This window comes from Heterodontus francisci, chromosome 7 (assembly GCF_036365525.1).
Source record: "Heterodontus francisci isolate sHetFra1 chromosome 7, sHetFra1.hap1, whole genome shotgun sequence".
Taxonomy (NCBI): Eukaryota; Metazoa; Chordata; class Chondrichthyes; order Heterodontiformes; family Heterodontidae; genus Heterodontus; species Heterodontus francisci.
Window position 1 is genome coordinate 89394552 of NC_090377.1, and position 26136 is coordinate 89420687.

At 45.1% G+C, this 26136-nt stretch overlaps 1 protein-coding gene across 1 annotated transcript in view; it reads right to left on the reverse strand.

Moving 5' to 3' along the window:
* The window catches only part of LOC137372133 (collagen alpha-2(V) chain-like), a 312577-nt gene that overhangs the window by 79852 nt on the left and 206589 nt on the right, over positions 1–26136 (reverse strand). Inside the window, exons 22-26 of the mRNA XM_068035607.1 lie at positions 18419–18472; positions 16532–16639; positions 15871–15924; positions 15645–15743; positions 13161–13214 (exon numbers count right to left, since the gene is read on the reverse strand). Coding sequence (XP_067891708.1) covers positions 13161–13214; positions 15645–15743; positions 15871–15924; positions 16532–16639; positions 18419–18472 — 369 coding nt within the window. The remainder of the gene's footprint in view (positions 1–13160; positions 13215–15644; positions 15744–15870; positions 15925–16531; positions 16640–18418; positions 18473–26136) is intronic.

Genomic DNA, 26136 nt, shown 5'->3' on the forward strand with positions numbered 1-26136 from the left:
CTACGTGCTGAGGTTCTATCTGTCCCCGGTGTTGCGAAGGATGGGCCTGGTCACATTGCCGCGGAACGCTCCGTGCAGTTGGGCGGTGCCGTACCACCTATCCTTCGTGGAGCAGTTTCTGCGGGAAAACACTTTTGACCACCGGTCCATCAGGCAGTGGTCTGCACGGAATGTCCTCAAGGCCCTACGGGAAAAGGAAACGGTGGATCCTGTCGGATGGTTCCCCGAGCAGACCGTCAAAGTCATTTGGCGGAATGCCTCATCACCAGAACTTTCAAACAAGCACCAAGACGTAGCTTTGCTGGTGGTGAGAAGGGCCCTCCCGGTCAGATCCTTCATGCACACCCGAAGTCTTGCCCCCTCCGCACAGTGCCCCCGCGTTGGCTGTGGTGGGGAAGAGACGGTCGCACACCTCCTCCTGGAATGTGCCTTTGCAAAGCAGGTGTGGAAAGAGATGCAGTGGTTTTTGTCGAGGTTCATCCCAAGCAGCTCTGTAACACAGGAGTCTGTGCTCTACGGGCTGTTCCCAGGGACGCACACCGAGACAAACATCAACTGCTGCTGGAGGACTATCAATTCGGTGAAAGACGCCCTTTGGTCTGCCCGAAACTTGCTGGTCTTCCAGCGCAAAGAGTTGTCCACCACCGAATGTTGCAGACTGGCACATTCCAAGATCCAGGACTACGTGCTGAGGGACGCACTAAAGCTTGGGGCAGCCACAGCAAAGGCTCAATGGGGAAAGACCACAGTGTAAGGTTCCCCCACCAAGCTGGACTGAGGGACTGGATACATGGGAAACCCCTCGAACTGTATCGTTAATATTCTCAATTGCTGTAAATGTAAAACTGTAATTGACATGACAATTGTGAAACGGAAGGGTTGGGAAGAAACTCATGATAGTATTGAAGGAAACTGATCTCCCTTGCAATGTTTGTATTTTTTGGTGCTGTTTGGAAACTGTTTGGCAATGTAATTTTTACAGATTTTTATGAATAAAGTATATTTTGGAAATAATAAAAAAAAAATTATTTTAATCCTCCACCTTGCTCCCACTCTGACCTTTCTGTCCTTGGCCTGCTGCAGTGTACCAATGAAGCTCAATGAACAGCACATCATCTTTCAACTGGGCACTTTACAGTCTATTGAATTCAATAATTTTAGATCATAATCTCTGCCCCCATTTTGCTCTTTTGCTGGTGTGATTTTTTTCCTCTTGTTTCTTTCTTAATTCAGACAGCTGCTGCCCTGCCATTCACACCTCATCTCGACACATCTTTTATTTCTCTACTTGTCCCATTATCACTCCCTTTCTTTTTGCACCAGGAAACCTTTTTTCATTTAATCTCTCCTGCCCTCCACCCTGTCACAGACCTTCCCTTTTGTCTTTCTTTCCACCCTTCCCCCTTTCAGTTGCTCAAAACCTATTACATTTCTAACTTTTCCCAGTTCTGATGAAATGTCACAGACCTGAAACGTTAACTCTGTTTCTTTCTCCATAAATGCTGCCAGATCTGCTGAATATTTCCAGCATTTTCTCTTTTTATTTCAGATTTCCAGCATCTGCAATATTTTGCTTTTGTATTATTTTCTCCCCTCCTGTATTGAAGCCAGTGACTAATGCTGGAATAAAAGCAAAATACTGCGGATGCTGGAAATCGGAAACAAAAACAAGAAATGCTGGAATCACTCAGCAGGTCTGGCAGCATCTGTGGAAAGAGAAGCAGAGTTAACATTTCGGGTCAGTGACCCTTCTTCGGAACTGACAAATATTAGAAAAGTCACAGATTATAAGCAAGTGAGGTGGGGGTGGGGCAAGAGACTAATGCTGGAATATGGTTTCATGGCAGTCAGCAGCCCACTGATAACCAACGAGTCATTCATCATGGATATCTTTGCAGTTACATAAAATGACTTATGTAGTTGTGTAAATGAAGGTAGCAATAGAGCTCAGACACCCCATGAGAAAGAATCAAAAAACGTTGGTGAGTACATGTGATTAGGTACAAGCTAAGGGTCACCTTCAACAATATAAAGCTCCAAAGTAGAGGAATGTTGGTCCATTTGGAAGTAATCACAAAGCTTTCATGAGTTACTAATTAATACTGCAAGAGTAGAAGTAAAATGGTACTCTATGTTTTGATACGTGCAGCAAAATGAAATGTGGATTGTCAATCATGGTGAATGCCCATGCATGAAAGCCCCAGAGGGTGCAACTTTCAGATTATGCTCTGCACACTGACTGTCTTTCAATTTGTTACAGATTAAGGATTTGACATTTCTGTTTACCTTTGATAAGGATTTTGTATTAAAAATGCTGACAAACATTGACCTTCAAAAAGCTCAAAGGTTGATTAATTACAACAACAGTTTTTACTTGAATGGAGGTGAGTGTACTCTATCCAAAAGAACAGCCTTAGCCTTCAGTGAAAGAATCTGTTGATGGCAGATAATGACGAGTAGGAACAAATACTTTGAGAAAATCCAAAATAAAATTAATCTTTTCAAAAAGGCAATTTTAATTTTAAAGGATCAAGAGTCATCCATCCTGTTCTGTTATATTAGTGATTTTTTTTCCAAAATCTGTATATTTTCAGATTGACTCCTAATCCATTTTGGCATAACCAGAACAATGGTACAGATTCAGGGTTCCTAATGGAGCAGCTGTTCCTGAAGCATAATGACTTTAATTTAGGCTCAGACTCTCATTTGGAGATGCGCATACTATCTGAAGCGTAAATCTAAATGGCCTTCCATTGAACTGCTTGAACCAATGCAAATTGTAAATAATATATTTTTAAAGCAAATATGCTGTTCTTCAATTACACACTTAATTTATCTATATTGCTTTTCAATTCATAACTGAGGCCACTCACAAAAATAACTTTTATAAATCTCACAATGGGAAGAATGCTTCTAGTTGCTGTGTGTTGCAATGTCATAAATGCCTTCACAAACATTCCCTCTGATCAGTACTTCTAGTGTAATCTAACCATGCTTTTTTGAATGCACTTGCAAGAAGTACTAATCATTTCATGTATGTATTTGCAATTTTACTACATATACTGACCAAAGCAATTCTTCCACCATTATTCTTTACTCTGGAGGCTTGGTTGGCAATACAGAATAATTGGTTTTTGATTGAAAATAATTGATTTTTCTACTGTATACATGCATCAGCTAATATTGTACCTTATGGAAATAATTATGTATCCTCCTCATTTTGTTCTTACTTAGTACATGTGAATACAGTTTAGGGACATCCGAACAGGAATAGGCCATGCAGTCCTTTGTTCCACCATTCAATTACTTTATGACTGATCTGTATCTCAACTCTATTTACCCGACTCTGCAATGCACTGAAGGGAAAATCTGTTTCAGGCATCACTAAAAACAAGAAGAACCTTAGTATAAAAGCAAAATACTGTGGATGCTGGAAATCTGAATATATAGCATACCAGAAGAACTTTAATGAAGATTAAACCACATTAAACTGCAAGCTTACAAGCAGGAACATTAACTGATGTTATCTGTCAGACAAAGGCAGCTGGTAACCAAGAACAGATCTTGAGATCAGCAGAATGGAGTGGTACAATCTTGAGATAAACTACAAGAAGTGGCACACATGATGAAGCAACCCCATAAACGTCGAACAACAAGGGATATATGCATGTCTGAAGGAACCAATCACCTGATGTGCATGTGAGAATGAGAAAGGAAATGTGAAAGACTAGAACAACTAATTAGCAATTGCACTGCAGTTAGCTAAGACCAGGATCCAACTCTAATGGGAAGAAGACATCTCATAATGATGGCCATGATATCATTTTCGATTGTTGTGAAAATCCATCTGGTTCACTAATGTCCTTTAGGGAAGGAAATCTGCTGTCCTTACCTGGTCTGGCCGACATGTGACTCCAGATCCACAGCAAAGTGGTTAACTCTTACATGCCCTCTGAAATGGCTGAGCAAGCCACTCAGTTGTACCTAACCGCTACGGAGTCAATAAAAAGGAATGAAACCGGACGGACCACCCGGCATTGACCTAGGCACCGGAAACGACAACGGCAAACCCAGCCCTGTCGACCCTGCAAAGTCCTCCTTACTAACATCTGGGGGCTTGTGCCAAAGTTGGGAGAGCTGTCCTACAGACGAGTCAAGCAACAGTCTGACATAGTCACGGAATCATACCTTACAGACAATGACCCAGACACTGCAATCACTATCCCTGGGTATGTCCTGTCCCACCGGCAGGACAGACCCAGCATAGGTGGTGGCACAGTGGTATACAGTAGGGAGGGAGTTGCCCTGGGAGTCAACATCGAATCCGGACCCCATGAAGTCTCATGGCATCAGGTCAAACATGGGCAAGGTAGCCTCCTACTGATTACCACCTACCGCACTCCCTCAGCTGATGAGTCAGTACTCCTCCATGTTGAACACCACTTGGAGGAAGCACTGAGGGTGGCAAGGGCACAAAATGTACTCTGGGTGGGGGACTTTAATGTCCATCACCAAGAGTGGCTCAGTAGCACCACTACTGACCGAGCTGGCTGAGTGCTAACGGACATAGCTGCTAGACTGGGTATGCGGCAGGTGGTGGGAGAATCAACACGAGGGAAAAACATACTTGACCTTGTCCTCACCAATCTGCCTGCTGCAAAGGCTTCTGTCCATGACTGTATTGGTAGGAGTGACGACCACACAGTCCTTGTGGAGACGAAGTCCCGCCTTCACATTGAGGATACTGTCCATCGTGTTGTGTGGCACTATCACCGTGCTAAATGGGATAGATTTCGAACAAATCTAGCAATGCAAAACTGGGCATCCATGAGGTGCTGTGGGCCATCAGCAGCAGCAGAATTGTACTGAACCACAATTTGTAACCTCATGGCCCGGCATATCCCTCAATCTACCATTACCATCAAGCCAGGAGACCAACCCTGGTTCAATGAAGAGTGCAGGAGGGAATGCCAGGAGCATGAGGTGTCAACCTGCTGAAGCTACAACCCAGGACTACTTGCATGCCAAACTGCATAAGCAGCAAGCAATAGACAGAGCTAAGCAATCCCATAACCAATGGATCAGATCTAAGCTCTGCAGTCCTGCCACATCCAGTTGTGAATGGTGGTGGACAATTAAACAACTAACTGGAGGGGGTGGCTCCACAAATATCGCCATCCTCAATGATGGGGGAGCCCAGCACATCAATGTGAAAGATAAGGCTGAAGCATTTTCAACAATCTTCAGCCAGAAGTGCCGAGTTGATGATCCATCTCGACCCCCTCCTGAAGTCACCAGCATTACAGGTGCCAGACTTTAGCCAATTCGATTCACTCCGCTTGACATCAAGAAACGACTGAAGGCACTGGATACTGCAAAGGCTATGAGGCCTGACAATATTCCGGCAATAGTACTGAAGACCTGTGCTCCAGAACTTGCCGCACCCCTAGCCAAGCTGTTCCAGTATAGCTATAACACTGGCATATACCCGGCAATGTGGAAAATTGCCCAGGTATGTCTTGTACACAAAAAGCAGGACAAGTCCTACCCGGCCCCAACAGTCTACTCTCAATCATCAGTAAAGTGATGGAAGGTGTCATCAACAGTGCCATCAAGCAGCACTTGCTTAGCAATAACCCGCTCAGTAATGTTCAGTTTGGGTTCCGCCAGGGCCACTCAGCTCCTGACCTCATTACAGCCTTGGTTCAAACATGGACAAAAGAACTGAACTCCAGAGGTGAGGTGAGAGTGACTGCCCTTGACATCAAGGCAGCAATGGACCGAGTATGGCATCAAGGAGCCCTAGCAAAACTGGAGTCAATGGGAATCAGGGGAAAACTCTCTGCTGGTTGGAGTCATACCTAGCGCAAAGGAAGATGGCTGTGATTGTTGGAGGTTAATCATCTGAGCTCCAGGACATCACTGCAGGAGTTCCTCAGGGTAGTGTCCTAGACAGCAGCTTCATCAATGACCTTCCTTCAATCATAAGGTCAGAAGTGGGGATGTTCGCTGATGATTGCACAATGTTCAGCACCATTTGTGACTCCTGAAATACTGAAGCAGTCCATGTAGAAATGCAGCAAGACATGGACAATATCCAGGCTTGGGCTGATAAGTGGCAAGTAACATTTGCGCCACACAAGTGCCAGGCAATGACCATCTCCAACAAGAGAGAAACTAACCATCTCCCCTTGACATTCAATGGCATTACCATCGCTGAATCCCCCACTATCAACATCCTAGGGGCTACCATTGACCAGAAAATGAACTGCAGTAGCCATACAAATACTGTAGCTACAAGAGCAGGTCAGAGGCCAGGAATCCTGCAGCGAGTAACTCACCTCCTGACTCCCCAAAGCCTGTCCATCAGCTACAAGGCACAAGTCAAGCATGTGATGGAATACTCCCCACTTGCCTGGATGAGTGCAGCTCCAACAACACAGGTAATCTTGTAGAAGGTACACACTGCTGCCACTGTGTGCTGGTAGTGGAGGGAGTGAATGTTTAAGGTGGTGGATGAGGTGCCGATCAAGTGGGCTGCTTTGTCCTGGATGGCATCGAGCTTCTTGAGTGTTCTTGGAGCCGCACTCTTCCAGGCAAGTGGAAAGTATTCCATCACACTCCTGACTTGTGTCTTGTATTTAGTGGACAGACTTTGGCGAGTCAGGAGGTGAGTTCCTGTTTGAACTTGCTTTGCGTCCCATCAAAGTTAATCACATCTCGATGTGATTATCAAATAAGGATTTGTTAACATCGGAGGTTAGATGGAACAATGAAATTTCTATCCAGCCAGCCAGTCATCACATTATCTCTCTGGAATGCCCAGGGCCTCTCCCATCCCTTTGTATTCCCAGACAGAAGACATCAGGTTAAACTGATTAACAATCAAACTATCAAGATTTTTTTTTAATTTCCAAAATATATTTTATTCATAAAAATCTGCAAAAATTACATTGCCAAACAGTTTCAAACAGCACCAAAAAATACAAACATTGCAAGGGAGATCAGTTTACTTCGATACTATCATGAGTTTCTTCACAACCCTTCCATTTCACTATTGTCATGCCAATTACACTTTCACATTTACAGCAAATGAAAATATCAACAATACAGTTCGAGGGGTTTCCCATGGCTCCAGCCCCTCAGTTCAGCTTGGTGGGGGTCCTTACACTTTGGTCTTTCCCCATTGAGCCTTTGCTGCGGCTGCCCCAAGATTTAGTGCGTCCCTCAGCACGTAGTCCTGGACCTTGGAATGTGCCAGTCTGCAACATTCGGTGGTGGACAACTCTTTGCGCTGGAAGACCAGCAAGTTTCGGGCAGACCAAAGGGCATCTTTCACCGAATTGATAGTCCTCCAGCAGCAGTTGATGTTTGTCTCGGTGTGCGTCCCTGGGAACAGCCCGTAGAGCACAGACTCCATGCTTGGGATGAACCTCGACAAAAACCACTGCATCTCTTTCCACACCTGCTTTGCAAAGACACATTCCAGGAGGAGGTGGGCGACAGTCTCTTCCCCACCACAGCCAACACGGGGGCACTGTGCGGAGGGGGCGAGACTTCGGGTGTGCATGAAGGATCTGACGGGAAGGGCCCTTCTCACCACCAGCCAAGCTACGTCTTGGTGCTTGTTTGAAAGTTCTGGTGATGAGGCATTCCGCCAAATGACTTTGACGGTCTGCTCGGGGAACCATCCGACAGGATCCACCGTTTCCTTTTCCCGTAGGGCCTTGAGGACATTCCGTGCAGACCACTGCCTGATGGACCGGTGGTCAAAGGTGTTTTCCCGCAGAAACTGCTCCACGAAGGATAGGTGGTACGGCACGGCCCAATTGCATGGAGCGTTCCGCGGCAATGTGCCCAGGCCCATCCTTCGCAACACTGGGGACAGATAGAACCTCAGCACGTAGTGACACTTCGAGTTTGCGTACTGGAGATCTACACACAGCTTGATGCAGCCGCACACGAAGGTGATCATCAGGATGAGGGCCACGTTGGGTACATTTTTCCCGCCCTTGTCCAGAGATTTGAACATCGTGTCCCTCCAGACCCGGTCCATTTTAGATCCCCAGATGAAGCGGAAAATGGCTCGGGTGACTGCCACGGCACAGGAGTGGGGTATGGGCCAGACCTGCGCCACGTAGAGCAACAACGTGAGCGCCTCGCACCTGACCACCAGGTTCTTACCCACAATGGAGAGAGATCGCTGCCCCCACATGCTCAACTTTTGTCGTACCTTGGCTACTCGCTCCTCCCATGTTTTGGTGCACGCCCCGGCCCTTCCGAACCATATCCCCAGCACCTTCAGGTAATCTGACCTGACGGTGAAGGGGACAAAGGATCGGTCAGCCCAGTTCCCAAAGAACATGGCCTCGCTCTTGCCGTGGTTAACTTTGGCTCCCGAGGCCTGTTCGAACTGGTCGCAGATGCTCATCAGTCTGCGCACGGACAGCGGATCCGAGCAGAAGACGGCGACGTCATCCATGTACAGGGAGGTTTTAACCTGAGTGCCTCCGCTGCCTGGGATTGTCACCCCTCTTATGCTCGCATCCTTCCTAATAGACTCAGCAAAGGGTTCAATACAGCAAACAAACAAGACCGGAGAGAGAGGACAGCCCTGTCTGACTCCAGATTTGATCGGGAAACTTTCCGATTCCCACCCGTTGATTGAGACTGCGCTACTGATGTTTGTGTAGAGCAGTTGGATCCAATTGCAGATTCCCTCCCCAAACCCCATTTTGGAAAGCACGTCCATCATGTAGGTGTGCGATATCCTGTCAAAAGCCTTCTCCTGGTGCAGGCTGATGAGGCAGGTGTCCACCCTCCTGTCCCGTACGTAGGCGATCGTATCCCTGAGTAGCGCGAGACTATCAGAGATCTTCCTGCCGGGTACAGTACAGGTCTGATGGATCACCAACTCCAGAGCAGACTTGACTCGACTGGCTATGACTTTGGACAGAATCTTGTAGTCAACATTAAGCAGTGAGATGGGCCGCCAATTTCTGATTTCTGCCCTCTCCCCCTTCCGCTTGTAAATGAGGGTGATGATGCCTTTCCTCATGGATTCTGACATGCTGCCAGCCAGGAGCATACTCTCGTATACTTCCAGCAGGTCCGGGCCGACCCAGTCCCACAGGGCCGAGTACAACTCGACTGGTAAGCCGTCGCTTCCGGGAGTTTTACTCGTCTCGAAGAACTCGACGGCCTTTGTCAGCTCGTCCAGAGTTAGCGGCTTGTCCAGTCTCTCCCTCCTGCTGTCATCTGAGACCTCTGTGATAGATGACAGGAAGGACTGGGAGGCTCTGCTGGCTGTGGGCTTCGCGTCATACAACCCAGCATAAAAGGATTTGCTGATCCTTATTATGTCGGACTGCGAAGACGTTACTGAGCCATCTTCTTCCTTCAGGCTGCTGATAACAGAGCTCTCTCTGTGTACCTTTTGGAAGAAGTAACGCGAGCATGTCTCATCCTGCTCGATGGAGCGGACTCTGGACCGGAATATGATCTTGGAGGCCTCCTTGGCAAAGAGCGAGGCCTGCTGGCTCTTCACCTCTTGGAGGTCCTCTTTGACCTCGACCCCCATTGACTGCAACCGGAGTAGATTTTGCATAATTTTCTGGAGTCGGGACATTTCCCTCTGTCTCTCTCTCACCCTCTGAACACCTTTGTGGATGAAGAACCTCTTGATGTTCTCCTTGATCGCTTCCCACCAGTGAACTGGAGACTCAAAGAGGGGTTTCACGGTCCTCCAACCTTTGTAATCCCTTTTGAGTTCCTCAACGTTCTCTGGGGTCAGCAGTGTAGCATTGAGCTTCCACGTCCCTCTGCCAACCCGCTGGTCGTCCTGTAAGTGGCAGTCGGCCAGTAAGAGGCAGTGGTCGGAGAAGAACACCGGCTTGACGTCGGTGGATCCGACCGTGACAGCACGGGACACAAACAGGAAGTCAATCCTGGAACGGGCAGACCCGTCCGATCTTGACCATGTGTATCTGCGCTGCGCTCCGTCTGCAGGTTTGCTGAAGACATCGTGCAGTTTGGTATCTTTTAATGTTTCTATTTGGAATCTGGACGTAGCGTCCAGTTTGCTGTCGTCACTGCCGGATCGTCCAGCCGCACCGATGATGCAGTTGAAGTCACCGCCTAGGATGACCGGCCTGGATGTCGCCAGCAGCAGTGGGAGCTGCTGGAAGACGGTCAGCTGCTCGCTGCGTTGTACCGGGGCGTACACGTTGATCAACCGGAGCGGAGCGTTGTTGTACATCACGTCTGCAATCAAACTATCAAGATGGCCATTATGTCAGCATGGGGAGGTTTGCTGAGATGGAAGCTCACTTCAATATGCATTCTGGGAATCATGTGAGAGGACTCACATTAAGGGGAAGATATAAAAACAAATAACGGACATTTTGGGGACAGCTGTCAGTTCAGTAGGAAGTTCAGCCTACAGCAGTCAAGCCTGATCACTTGGGCCTGTAGGAAACTAGGTTGCATGAGTTTATTGTGTAACTGTAATAATTATTGTATTTTGTGTACGAGTAATAAACTTGCATTTCGAAAACACACACGAATCTGAACCATGAGGAATTACTTAAGTAAGTTCAGGAGATTTCCTTACTCACTGCAGAATTTCCAGTATCTGATCTGGTCTTGTAGCCACAATATTTATCTGGCTGGTCCATTTAAGCTTGTAGACAATAGTAACCCCTCGGATGTTGATAGTGGGGGATTCAGCAATTTTAATGCCATTGAATGTTAAGGGGAGGTGGTTTGATTCTCTCTTGGAGATAGTCATTGCCTGGCACTTGTGTGGCATGAATGTTGCATGCCACTTATTAGCCCAAGCCTGAACATTGTCCAGCTCTTGCTGCATGCAGGCATGAACTGCTTCAGTATCTGAGGAATTGCAAATGGTGCTGAACATTGTGCAATCATCAGTGAACATTCCCACTTCTGACCTTATGATGGAGGGAAGGTCATTGATGAAGCTGCTGAAGATGGTTGGGCCTAGGATACTACCCTGAGGAAGTCCTGCAGCGATGTTCTGGAGCTGTGATGATTAGCCTCCAACAACTACAACCATCTTCCTTTGTGCTAGGTATGACTTCAACCAGTGGAGAGTTTTCCCCTGATTCCCATTGACTCCAGTTTTGCTCGGGCTACTTGATGCCACATTCTATCAAATGCTGCCTTGATATCAAGGGCAGACATTCTCACCTCACCTCTTGAATTTAGTTCTTTTGTCCTTGTTTGGACCAATGTTGTAATGAGGTCTGAAGCCAAGCAGTCCTGGTGGAACCCAAACTGAGCATCAGTGAGCAGTTTATTGAAGTGCTGTTTGATAGCACTGTCAACGAGAACTTCCATCACTTTGCTGATGATTGAGAGTAGACTGGTGGGACTGTAATTAGCTGGATTGGATTTATCCTGTTTTTTGTGGACAACATATTGCTGGGAAAATTACCACATTGTCGTGTAGATGCCAGTTTTGTAGTTAAAATTTGAACCAATCCTGAACAACAAGGGGTATAGGCATACTTTAAGGAACCAATCACTGTGGCGCAGTGGTTAGCACCACAGCCTCACAGCTCCAGCGACCCGGGTTCAGTTCTGGGTACTGCCTGTGCGGAGTTTGCAAGTTCTCCGTGTCTGCATGGGTTTCCGCCGGTGCTCCGGTTTCCTCCCACCTCCAAAAGGCTTGCAGGTTGACAGGTGAATTGGCCATTGTAAATTGCCCCTAGTGGAGGTAAGTGGTAGGAGAATGGTGGGTAGGTGGTAGAGAATATGGGATTAATGTAGGATTAGTATAAATGGGTGGTTGTTGGTCGGCACAGACTCGGTGGGCCGAAGGGCCTGTTTCAGTGCTGTATCTCTAAATAAATAAATGAATAAAAAATGTTCATGTGAGAATAACAAAGGAAATGTGAACACAAAGGATATAAGAACCACTACAATAGCTTTTGCACTGCAGTCAGCTCGGGCAGATGGGTTCTAGTTTAATGGAAAGAAGATATCTAAAGATTCAATAGGCTTGGAGTGATTATCTGTTCGGCCAAGCGGGCAACTGAAGACTTCTTAGTTAATCCACACTTTGGGGTTAATTAAAGATAATCTCAATTGGGGATAGTGTACCTGTGTATTTTTGTGAAGGTGGATTCAAGTCCATGAACCCCACTCTAACACTGAATGTAGGAGATGTGAATGTTATAAATAATTCCTACAGTACTAGAATTGTTTGATTTAATAGTATATTGTTCCTCATGTTCTAGTTCTAAAGTAAGAAATAGCTAAAAAAAAAGTTGATTGTCAAAGCAGTAAGTACATGGAACTTTGCATTTTCAGCTTTCTTTAGGTAACGTTGGTTATTGAGAGGACTAACTACTTAAAGAACCCTTAATTTTGTCAAAGAGGACCCACCATAATACCAGGTGGTGTTTTTATAAGAAGGAAAAGAACAATATAGTGGTGTACAGACAATGCTATCTGAGCATGAGAATGCATTCATAATCAAATTTTTAGGAACATTTATGGAGCAGATGTTCATTGAAGTGGAAACCTTTATTATTCTATTGTTTTCATCTTTTTCTTTCAGTACTTACTACAGAATCTACTCTATAGTGATGTCCTGGTTCAGCAGTAAGCATGAATGAATCTGAACCCCAAAATGCCATTAATTAAGCAACAGCTGGAATCAATTTTTCAGTTTTTGTTGTATAATTTACCTAATGATAGTGAAATGTAATTTTTGTCAACTTAGTTAGCAATTGCAGAATCCAAAGAGGCAGAACATCTTAAGGCACTGTACAGAAAGGAAAACAAAACTTGACTTTACACAATGCCTTACCAAACACTTGCTGAGTTGACACTTGTTCCTCAGGACATGTCAAAATGCTTTACGTCCAATTAATTACTTTTTATTATACTGGTCACTCTGGTTATGTAGCAAACACAGCAGCCAATTTGTACACAAAGACCCCACAGAGAATGCCTGTTCTTAATGGTGCTGGTTGAGGGAGGAATGTTGGACACTGGGAAGTAGTCTTCATTCAGTAATTATTACAGGCCAATATAACATTAAGAATGACATAAATAAAACAAAAATAAACCTGATGATACTCTATTGATCATCATTTGTTTCTAAATCATTTTCCGATTTGAATACATACCGTAGCTCCAGGTTTGCCTTCTGGACCCGTAACTCCTGGGTTTCCTGTAAGACCCTAAAATTTTAAAGAAAACTTATTACATCAGTTTATTGGTTAACATTTACCATTAAAATACTCACAGAAACGTTTAACAAGATGCAGCTGAAAGCTGTAAATGGGTGACTAGTTCACCAATAAAAGCTATATGCAATATTGCTTCTAGTCCAAAAGTAATAATGCAGAATTTCATTATTATAAACGCATTTATCACAATCTATCATATTTCTCTCCAATCTCAGTGAATGCACCTTTGTAAGGTCTTATTAAAACTCATTACTTGATAAAATGAGCAAGTAAAAATTAATTTGCAAATTCTTAAAAGTTTAGTATAAAACACTTGGCATTGTACTGTATAGGCATTCATTTATACTCATTCATCTGAGTTTCTATGCTGTTGCTTTGTATTCCTTTCTTTAATAAATTATTGGCCATTATCCAATGCTGGCATAGCTGGCTAAATTGAAAGCCACACAGCAGGCTACGGGAACTTACAGGACCTCCCCCAACAATAGTTATTTCTACATAGTTTGTAGATGTGGCTTTGCTTCTATCTTAGTATTTATAAAACTAACTTTAGATCTCCCAGTATTAGCTCATTTCAGTCATATGAGAGCTATTAAACTACATTTTTGCAGAGATTTGAGAGAATAAGTTCAATAGCCCCCAAAAAACAGGTGCGGGGATCACAATGCGTGAGTAACCCGCGGTGGTTCAATGTTTTCGAGGCAGGACACCACCTTTGTGCTGCCTGCTGATTAACATGATTGCAGTGTACAGCCTGCGCTAACCACACCATTGAATGGCTGCAGTACTCAGCAGGGAGTCCAAAATCATGAGAGGCTAACAGGAGTTAAAGCTAGCTGCACTTCTGAAAGCCAGTCTGCAGCTTTTAAAAGGGAGGTGCATTGTGTTTACAGCAGGTGCTGAAAGTTATTCTACAACAAATTCTGACTTGGGAAAGACAGAAGAATGGCAAAACAGGGCAAAGAGCAGGCATCAAGGTTTTCAGAAATTGCATGGAGGTCTTGGTGGAGGAGGTACAAAATAGGAGATATGTCCTTTATCTGAAAGGAGCCAGGAGGTCCTCAAGATATACACTGAGAAGGCAGTGGAAGCAGAAAGCTATGGCAATCAATGCCAGGAGTCAAGCTTGAGGTCCTGGATGCAGTGCCGCAAGAAATTCAATTACCTCACATAAGTGGTCAAGTTCAGTGAATGCATCTTCTAATGCCAATCTTGACACATGTTCTGCTGAGTAGTGCAGGGCTCGTCCTGAGCACTCCAGGCAGCAGAAACATTGTTCCAGCACACCATTGAATACATGCTGCCCCTATGTGTGTGGGTTGCATACTGGAGGCATCGATCATGTCATCAGCAGATAGCCCTTCTAGTCCAGTAGCCACCCTTTGGTCTGTCATGGTGGATCAAATGCAGCTGCCATAGCAAATTGTTGCAGAATGAAGACTTCCTGACTGCTGCCAGGATACCGGGCATGGACCTGCATGTATTCACTGCCGAGGGTCACACACCAGCCAGACATTGAGGAATGGATTCCCTTTCAGTTGTGGTATAGGACAAAGTTGACATGCAGCACCCACAAAGCAATGTACATGCAGTCAATGGCACCCTGCAGATGGTGTTAAGAGACAGTATTAGCTGGAGTGTTAAGTTCCAAAATTGCAGCAGTGGTGTCAGATCAGTGTTGTATGCTGATTAATGTCATGATCTGCCTATACCGCCCTTCTGGCAGACATTCACAATGTGTATGCTAAGGTCCTCACCAGTATTACGTCCAACACAACTCACTCCAGAAGTGTACACATGCATGTTGGATGCCATTTTAGAACTCAAACATCATGCCCAGCAGTAGGCACTATGGATATGAATGTCATGTCATTAGAGTTTACCTCTATTATGCAAATTCATTCACAAAGGAATAATAAGAACAGATGTCCTTAGAACTGTATCAACGCTTCCCAAGTCTCCACAAAGATGTGTTTTAATGCTCTGTCATAGAATACCAAGTGCACAAAAGAAGTACACAAGAGAAACAAAAAAATGAATGCCAGGAGGTTGAACTGTAATGTTAAACAAAATAGAATTATTCAGTCTAACATTTTCAATTCTTGTCATAATGTCAACTTACAATAGAAAAATTAGAATTTAATGAAATTATTCCAGCAAATTTTCAAACCAATTCAAAATTTCCATTTCATATTGTTGCAATTTTTCTTTCAATATTATTTCCACAGTGTTTGTTTTCCGATTTTGCAATATTTGTGATTCCCAACTTTACTTCAGTTTGACTGGCCTATGATAAACTGGGTATTTCAGCCAAGTTTGCAGCCAGCAGTTTGAGTAAATGTACGTTTCTCTATAATTGCTGGTAATCTGACTGAGGCACTGCCATACTGTTACTATTCAAAACCTAATAAATGTTCTTACCCTTGCACCTGGGAGACCACGATCACCAAGGCGGCCAGGATCGCCTGGAGATCCCTTAGGACCTGAAGGACCTGTTATACCTCGTTGTCCTTGAGCACCCTTATGACATGAAAAATACATTCTTCATTAATGTTGACAGGAAGTCCTTTTTAAGGGTTTTCAAAATACATATCAGCTTTTGTAAAAACTTTTAATTGTTTAATAAATCTGAAATATATCTACTTACCTTTGGACCAGGTAGCCCATCTTGACCTGGGAAACCACGATTACCTGGAGAACCCTAATTACAAAATAAATCTCTCAATTTAAATGACTGAAGACTAACAGTAATTATATCATTTCAAACTCTGTTTTACCCTTCTTAACTTCACACAAGCTCAAATCAATAGGCAATGGCCACCCTTTGATCAAATGCCAAGCAACAATGCTTCATTGGCAAGCATGGATCATGCGTGACTTTGTGCAAACTTTTCAAATTTGGGGAGCATCACAGTCAGTCCTAATCCTGCCCTCACCAATGCCCACAAGTGTACTCTTCAGTGGATATTGATGGCATTCAGGAGAAGGAATCCCAGCTGATTTTCACTGTTTCTCACTCAGGGCCACAAAGGTTGAATGCAGCATCGTGACTGCGATCCCTCTGAGATAAATATGTGAAACATAATGCTTGCTTCCATGAATCTGTCTACTAATTGTTGATGTGTCACTTTTCTTTCAATCCAATACAAGGTCTATTAATCCAAAAGTATATATTTTAAATTTACAACCAAGTTAGATTATAATTATTATTTAACCTCTGTTCAAAGGATTTTACTGAATTTTTCAAAGATTATTAACATTTTACTGTCAAATTTTGACTACAAATGTAATTCATGTCATGTTCTTACTCTTTCTCCAAATGAACCAGCAACACCAACTGGACCAGGGTCACCACGCAGTCCTCTCTTGCCTTCTTCACCCATTGGACCAATTGCTCCCTGTGGACCAGGTGGACCCTAGATGGATCAAAGAAGAACAATAGATTAGGTGTGTAATATGATTATCTGCAACTGAACAATCCTGGGTACATTCTGAATCAGTACACACCATTTCTTAGGATTTTTTCTAAATAAAGTAATAATTTACCTTTTACAGACCTTGTACTGGTTTTGCAGTGTTTTCACATTTTAGTCCATTTGGAATGATGCCATGAAGTCTTGACACTTATGATATTAAGTGTTAAAATGAATTGTTAAAAAAATCCCAGACTGGTGAAATGGGCAGATGAAATTTAATGCAGAGAAGCATGCAGTGATGCATTTGGAAGGAAAAATGATGAGTGGCAGTGTTAATTAAATGGAACAATTTTAAGGGGGGAGCAGGAACAAAGAAGTCTGGGTGCTCACATGCACCAATCTTTGAATGTGGCAGGAAAAGTAGATAAAGTTATTTAAAAAGCACTCTTTGGGGGTGGGGAGGTGTAGAATTCCAGCCACAAGATTTTATTTTTATTCAGTGAGTTGTTGTGATCTGGAATGCATTGCTTGAAATGGTAGTGGAAGTGGATCCTACAGTAAATTTCAAAAGGTAAATGAAGTTCTACTAAAATGAAAAAAAAAATTCATGTCTATGGCGGGGGGAGAAAACAAGGGAATAGGACTAACCTTTCAGAGAGCCAGCACAGGCATGATGGACCAGATAGCCTCCTTCGGTGTCATATGATTCTCCTCAAAGCCTTGTATCTTTCTCTGCTTTAAATATTTGTCCAATTTCCCATTAAATGAAGCAATAATCTCTGTGTCAACCACTTATTTTGCAAAACAGTCTATACTCCAACATATTTCTCCCAACTTTTTTCCTTGCTCTCTGAATCTCAATTTTAAATTGACAAATGAATAGAAATCCTGGTTGAGGGGTCAATAACAAGGTGACTTAGATACAAGATTAAATTTAAGGAGTTTAGCATAGACACCAAGGAGAAGTATTTTTTAAGCAACACGTGAGGTTGTGGAGTTAGTGATTGAGGCAGAAACTATGTCAACCTTTAACAATAGTTTTGTGAAGTAAGTGGAAGAAAATGACATGGAAACAGAGTAGGCATATGGGATTAGGACAATTGCTTGTGTGAAGAATAAACACCAACATGGACTGGTTGGTCCAAATGACCTGTTGTAATTTCTATGTGGTGCAAAAATATAACATCAGTCTTTATTTACACATTTTTCTTCACACTTTTGAGTACTTGTTGGTGTCCCTGATAATCCTGGTGGTAAAGATCTTATTGCTCTCCCAGGCCAACCAGACACTGATGCATTCCTGGCTCTAAAGGTCCACTAGTAAGACTGGTTGTGAAGGGTGGTATTACTCTTGCATACTAGTGATGAGGATATATTATGAATCCACACCATTTTTTCTCCTGAAAATGATACAGCCAAGAATATCCAGTTTTCAGTTCTGTTATTATTAAAGCCACATCTCCATTAGCTCAACTATATCATACTCCAACATACATAATTAATGCTTCTCACTCTCCAACTTCATTGTAAATAATTTGTGCATTCAGAAACATAGCACTCAATCCTGACTCCAATTTTTTGGAATGTAGGCCAAATAACAGTAAATTTGACAGGTAGTTGAAGGAAAGGGGAATAAAGGAATGTGAAAAAAATTAAAAAGTATTCTTCATCTTCTTGTTCAATATTTTAATACCCCTTGCCCCTTCTACAACAAAAGCACTAAACTCTACAGCCAATATTTTTTACCATTGTTTTATATTGGAAGATAATGAAACTTACAGGCTCGCCCTTTGATCCACGATCTCCCTTGTAGCCTAATAGGCCTAGTTCACCCTGGAAGAAGAAAGCAATATTATAACCATCTATTAAGTTGTCATCAGAAACAATTTATCACTAACTTGATTTCACACATCATTTCTTCATCCATTGACTTGTAATCTTGATTGTAATCTCCCCTATTAGAATGAATTACATACATGTAAAAGCAGATTTATGGTTTTAAAATTTGGGAGGATTTTGATAAAGTAAATAGAAGAAAGTTGTTTCCATTGGTTGGTGAGTCAATGATTCTTTGGCCTCCTTATCTCGAGAGACAATGGATAAACTCCTGGAGGTGATCAGTGGTTTGTGAAGCAGCGCCTGGAGTGGCTATAAAGGCCAATTCTAGAGTGACGGGCTCTTCCACAGGTGCTGCAGAGAAATTTGTTTGTCGGGGCTGTTACACAGTTGGCTCTCCCCTTGCGCCTCTGTCTTTTTTCCTGCCAACTACTAAGTCTCTTCGACTCGCCACACTTTAGCCCCGTCTTTATGGCTGCCCACCAGCTCTGGCGATCGCTGGCAACTGACTCCCACGACTTGTGATCAATGTCACAGGATTTCATGTCACGTTTGCAGACGTCTTTAAAGCAGAGACATGGACGACCGGTGGGTCTGATACCAGTGGCGAGCTCACTGCACAATGTGTCTTTGGGGATCCTGCCATCTTCCATGCGGCTCACATGGCTAAGCCATTTCAAGCACCGCTGGCTTAGTAGTGTGTATAAGCTGGGGATGTTGGCCGCCTCGAGGACTTCTGTGTTGGAGATACGGTCCTGCCACCTGATGCCAAGTATTCTCTGGAGGCAGCGAAGATGGAATGAATTGAGACGTCGCTCTTGGCTGACATACGTTGTCCAGGCTTCGCTGCCATAGAGCAAGGTACTGAGGACACAGGCCTGATACACTCGGACTTTTGTGTTCCGTATCAGTGCGCCATTTTCCCATACTCTCTTGGCCAGTCTGGACATAGCAGTGGAAGCCTTTCCCATGCGCTTGTTGATTTCTGCATCTAGAGACATGTTACTGGTGATAGTTGAGCCTAGGTAGGTGAACTCTTGAACCACTTCCAGAGTGTGGTCGCCAATATTGATGGAGCATTTCTGATGTCCTGCCCCATGATGTTCATTTTCTTGAGGCTGATGGTTAGGCCAAATTCATTGCAGGCAGCCGCAAACCTGTCGATGAGACTCTGCAGGCACTCTTCAGTGTGAGATGTTAAAGGAGCATCGTCAGCAAAGTGGGGTTCCCTTTGGACTTGGCTGTTAGACGGGCAAGGTTGAACAACCTGCCTCCTGATCTTGTGTGGAGGAAAATTCCTTCTTCAGATGACTTGAACGCATGAGAAAGCAGCAGGGAGAAGAAAATCCCAAAAAGAGTGGGTGCGAGAACACAGCCCTGTTTCACGCCACTCAGGATAGGAAAGGGCTCTGATGAGGAGCCACCATGTTGAATTGTGCCTTTCATATTGTCATGGAATGAGGTGATGATACTTAGTAGCTTTGGTGGGCATCCAATCTTTTCTAGTAGTCTGAAGAGACCACGTCTGCAGACGAGGTCAAAGGCTTTGGTGAAATCAATGAAAGCAATGTAGAGGGGCATCTGTTGTTCACAGCATTTCTCCTGTATCTGACGAAGGGAGAACAGCATGTCAACGGTCGATCTCTCTGCACGAAAGCCACACTGTGCCTCAGGGTAGACGCACTCGGCCAGCTTCTGGAGCCTGTTCAGAGCGACTCGAGCAAAGACTTTCCCCACTATGCTGAGCAGGGAGATTCCACGGTAGTTGTCGCAGTCACCGCGGTCACCTTTGTTTTTATAGAGGGTGATGATATTGGCATTGCGCATGTCCTGGGGTACTGCTCCCTCGTCCCAGCACAGGCATAGCAGTTCATGTAGTGCTGAGAGTATAGCAGGCTTGGCATTCTTGATTATTTCAGGGGTAATGCTGTCCTTCCCAGGGGCTTTTCCGCTGGCTAGAGAATCAATGGCATCACTGAGTTCCGATTTGGTTGGCTGTATGTCCAGCTCATCCATGACTGGTAGAGGCTGGGCTGCATTGAGGGCAGTCTCAGTGACAACATTCTCCCTGGAGTACAGTTCTAGGTAGTGCTCAACCCAGCGGTCCATTTGTTTGCGTTGGTCAGTGATTATGTCCCCTGATTTAGATTTGAGAGGGGGTGATCTTCTTGATGGTTGGCCCAAGAGCTCTCTTAATACCATCATACATTCCTCTGATGTTTCCGGTGTCTGAGGCCAGCTGAATATGACTGCATAGGTGTTGCCAGTAGTCGTTTGCGCAGCGTCTGGCTGTTCTTTGTGCAGTGCTTCTGGCTGCTTTAAGTGCTGCGGATGTTAAATTGTTGGGGGCTTTCTTGTAGTTCAACAGTGCAATGCGCTTAGCGGCTATGACAGGTTCCAGCTCTTCAATGTGAGATTGAAACCAGTCTGCATTTCTCTTCGCACTTTTGCCGTTGGTGGTCAAAGCTGACTCATAGATGGCGTCTCTGATGTGGGCCCACTTGGTCTCAGCAATCCTTGTGGGAGTGTTTTGAAGGGCTGTTACAAGTGAATTTAGAAATTTTTGTAACAGCTGTGGGTGAGAAATTCTGCTCGTGTTGATGCGCGGGTGGCCTTTCTGCTTGGAATGATGCAACTTTTTTGGTCTGAGTCTAACCTTGCTGCACACCAGGGAGTGGTCGGTGTCGCAGTCCGCACTGTGGAAGCTGCGTGTGATTTGAACACTGTTTAAGGCGGCTCGCCTTGTGACAATGAGGTCTAGCTGGTGCCAATGACGTGATCTTGGGTGCCTCCATGAAACCTGATGACAGGGTTTAGTGTGAAAGAACGAGTTGGTGATGCAGAGGTTATGATAGGTACACAACTCAAGCAGTCTCTGCCCGTTCTCATTCATCCTTCCAACGCCATAGCACCCAAGGCAGGAGGGCCATGAATAATGGTCGGCCCCAACCCTGGCATTAAAGTCCCCCAGCAGGAATAGGTGTTCGGTGTTGGGGATGCTGCTAATGATGTTATGGAGTTCCTCGTAGAACTGATCTTTAGCTTCAGGTGGGGAGCAGAGTGTTGGAGCATAGATGCTGAGTAGGTGTACTGGACCAGAGGTGGTGAGTAGTCAGATGGACAGTATGCATTCTGAGCCATTTGAGGGAGACTCTATCATGCTGAGCAAGGAGTTTCTGATGGCGAAGCCCACTCCATGCTGTCTTGGTTCTTCAGGATCCCTGCCCTGCCAGAAGAAGGTGTAGTCTTGCTCTGCTAGAGATCCACACGGGGAGGCGAGTCTCCTGAAGTGCTGCAATATCTATATTGAGTCTACTGAGCTCATTGTTAATGATGGCGGTCTTCCAAGAATCGTTGATTTGTGTAAGGTCTTCCGACAGGCCAGGACACATAGTTCTGACGTTCCAGCTTGCAAAGCGAAGGGCTGGTACCTTCTTTCCTTTTTTCGTGTTGTTTGGTGCAGTGTATTAGTCCACCTTTCGGGCAATGACCCTGAGCTCCAAGCACCCATTGAAGCAGGTAGACTGTGACGGGACAGAACCTTATTGACCGGGGGCTGCCCTGTTTGAGGCGGCCGGTAGCTGTCCAGTGAGGTGCGATGACCTCTCCCACCGACAAAGGCAACCCGTGGCGCCCAGTTTCTATGCCAATTTATCTGGACTTATAACCCATAACTGCTGCCTTCCATGTTGTTTCAGTCGCTGTGAGGCAACTATGGAGTGACCTCTCCATGGCGCATGCCTGGGCGAATTTATGGAGGTTGAGAGTTGCCCAGTCGTCAAAACCCCCCTCTCAGCCTTTCTGGTGGGGTCCAAAGGAGTGCAGAGCACGACGTTTGGCACCGGTATGGCTGCAGGAACTGCCGGAAACATGCCAAAGGTGACACATGACCGCCTACGGGGTTCCGCTCTGGATTATCTGTTAGGGTTTTCACCCTTAGTCTTGGTCTCTCCCGAGACGCCCACAAGGCAGTGGGGTTGTTTGGGCCCCTACACAGGTGTAGGATGATGCCGGTGGGAGGAGGGGATGCGAGGGGGAGGGGCGTGCGAGGGGGAGCTGGGAAGGGGGCTGTAAGGGGGTGGGGGGGTGCAGGGGAAGGGGGTGCGGGGGGAAGATGGTGCGGGGGGGGGGCTGCTGGGACGGGGTTGTGAGGGGGTGAGCTGAAACGGTGGAGCAGGGAAGGGGACGGGGGGGTGTGGGGGGTGGAAGGGGGGGGGAAAAGCGGGTGCAGGTAATAAATTCAACAACATTACCAAAATCAATGAAAGGAAGGGGCCAGGAGAATTGCTTTTAAGACAAAGACGTGTTAGGACATGAAACACCCTTTTAGGAACAGAAATATGGATACATATTTGAAAAATAATTATTTTTAGAGGAATGGGACAAGACAAGTAAATGAGATTAAGTGAATAGTTCTTACAGAGAGCCAACACTAGCATGATAGAGCAATAGGTCTCCTTCTTTGCTGTAAGATTGGACAGCCCCTGAAAAAGACATGGGGGTCGCACATTAACTCTTGCCCATTCCTTGCAATGCAGACAGCACAAAAACGTTGTGCTACCTGCTCATTACCATGAGGGTAGCATGCAGCCCAACACTTAATGCGCTGTCGAGGAACTGAATGCCTCAGCAGGGGGCCCAAATTCATGTCAGGCTAGCACCACTTAAAGCTAGCCTGCATTAATTAAAACCAATCTGCACCTCTTAAAAGGCGAGATGCATTCTGGCTGCTGGAAGTACCAGAACTGGCTATGGAGGAACATTGAAAAATGGCGCAACAGGGCAGAGAGTAGGCTACAAGATTCTGCAATGCAACACTAGAGGCCCTGGTGCAGGAAATGCACAGAAAGAGAGGTCCTCTATCTACAGGGGACCTGGAGGCCCTCCAGACAGAAACCGCAAAGACAGTGGGAGCAGATAATCATCGCGGTCAATGCCAGCAGTGTAGCCCCAAGAACCTCACACAAGTGGCCAAGGTCATTGAATACAGTTTCAAATACCATATCCTTACAAATTGACCACAAGTTTTGCACAGTGCAAAATTCACCACCCACCCTCCCTCACGTACCAACAATCTCTATCAACCATGACTCACACTACACATTTATAGGTTCACCACACCTTGAAACAATTAGCACTGCTGCAAGTCTCACACGTACATTTCACAGCTTGCACACATTGCCAGTTATTCAACGATGACAGCCTCATCACCCAAAAACATTAAACACACTCACTGACACACATCCCGTCTCTTGCAGGACAAGGGGGTGCACAATCGCAGGCAGCAGCACCTAACTGGTGAGGGCCAAGCATGGCTGCATGTCCTCACTCTGATGGAGAGGACGGTGCTCACCATCACTGGAGCAGCTGTGCCTGAGGCCGTGGCAGCAGTGGGGCTGAAGCCATCAAACATGATGGTATGCTTATACCAGTTCTCCTTCTCACATCCCACTTCCCACTCATCTCACAATCTTTTCTGATTTACAAGCTGCAGATGGTCTAAGAATTCGCCTCTTGCATTTCCTCCAACCCCTCAAAACAGCTGACACTTGTTCCTTTCTTCTTTCAGATACCCGAGAACTGCAAACAGACTTGCAAAAAACTGTTCAAAACAATCTGCCAGTTATATTGCTGTAGAGTAATCTGAATCAGTGTATTTGCATTCAATCTTGATGGATCTTAAACAGGGGATCAGGAACCCGTTGTATGCAATTAGTTGGGCATTTGTGGTGCCACCATGGCTTGCCATTTACCTGGACATATGCCTTTTAAAATGCGTAGGGACAAAATATTTGCGCTGGCACCCAGAGCTCATGTGTGCCCTCCTTTTTTGGATATAGAACATGAATAGATGCAAATGCCTCCAGTAGAGTAATTAGAATCAATGTATTCGGTGACATTGACAACGTGAAATACTGCTCCTCTTGCCCACTTGAACTTGGATTCGCCCCATTACCATCACTAGTGTTGACGACACCCGCAACCTTGTGGATGTATCGGTTGTGATGTGAAATACGACTGCGAAACTTGTCACAGTGTGAAGCTTTCATACAGTCTGTCCGACTGTGGTCAGAACACTTACCAGCAGCATCTGTCTTTGCTTTCCAACAATGGTGTTTCCAGTGACCCCTGACACCACATGCTTTGCAGATGTCGAATGCTGGGCAACCCTTAGGCATATGTAAGAGCCTACATCTTTTACATGGTTTCCTGTACTTGGAATCCTTACTCAATGCAGCAGTGGTATTTGCAGCACATAGAACTTGTAAACTCTGTTGGACTGCAATGATGGACTCGAATTTTCAATCGTCTCTCAGCAAGGCATGTGCGCCTTGGGCTTCTCTAAAAGATCCCTTGGGTATTCCGTTAGTGTTATGGATACAATCACAAGCTCGACGATGCAGTTTGCCAGCTCAGTCTCAGTGAAATCATATTTGTGGCCCTTAGCTCGACATCGACTAAAAAAACAATCAATGGACCAGTCGACTGCTGTTGACAGAGCATGAATTAGAGTCAATGGGCATGAAAATGGAGTCTGACATGAAGTTGATCCTCTAATGTGGACCAGATTTTTGAGGGATCTTTTTGCTCTTCTGCGGTAAGACCAGAAGTGTTATGATGTAAGCCTTTATTGCCAATGGCAATGCGTATTTTCACTGCCTGCTTCTGTGGATCCGCGACCATTAAGTCGTCGAAACAGAGCTCGATCTTTGCTCGAAGAGCTGGAATTCTGATAGCAGGTTAGATGCTTTCCAGCTGATGGTAGGGAACTCTGCAGTCATTCCTGTAATGACTAACTGCCATTGCTCTTAATAGAAATCTCCCGTTGTACAGCCAAACAGAAATAACTGCCTGCAGTTCCACGTGTGAACAGGCTTGGAGGGTGTGGCACTGTCTTCTGCTATACAGGCAGACAGAGAACTAGTTGCAGTTCCACTTTCACACCTGATTCACATGCTTTTGTTAGGCCCTGCCCACAAAGCAGTCAACCTGGGAAGAGGCTCTGCAATGGCAGCCAGCTACAGCTTTTTAAAAAAACTTTTGGCTAGGTCTGAATGGGCTATGGATGGAGCAACCTACAGTAAACTTGGACAACGTGATCCTGGACCAACCTGCTTCTTTGAACCACAGTTCGGCAATTTTAAAATCATGTGCTCACAGTTTTAAAGAGACTTTGCCTTTTTCTGTGTGTGGCTCTTCTAGCTGGTTCCCCTACATGACCTTGCGCTGAAGTAGAGTGCCACAATCCCAATCCTCTGGTTCACGTTTCAACTTGAAATTTTTTAAATTCTGCAACATGGTCCGGTATTCAAAAGCACACTGCTGCCACCATATTGCACGTTGTCTTAATCTCTATGTTAGCTGCTACTATGCACAAAGCATTGACCCCCTCAAGACGGGATCAGTATTTATTTAAGGATGGTTCTGCATGTACAGGCAGGTCTACACTGTACAGACACTTACTTAGGATTGCTCCCAACCCAGAAGTCACATGATGTGTTACATTACAGCTCTTACACTGATGGCCTGATAACATTGTCACACCTCTTAAATGGGTGCACACACACACACAACAAAAACCGGTTATGTCTCTAACATTTTCCCGTTCTGATGATAGGTCATCAACCTGAGATTTTAACACAGTTTCTCTCTCCACAGAT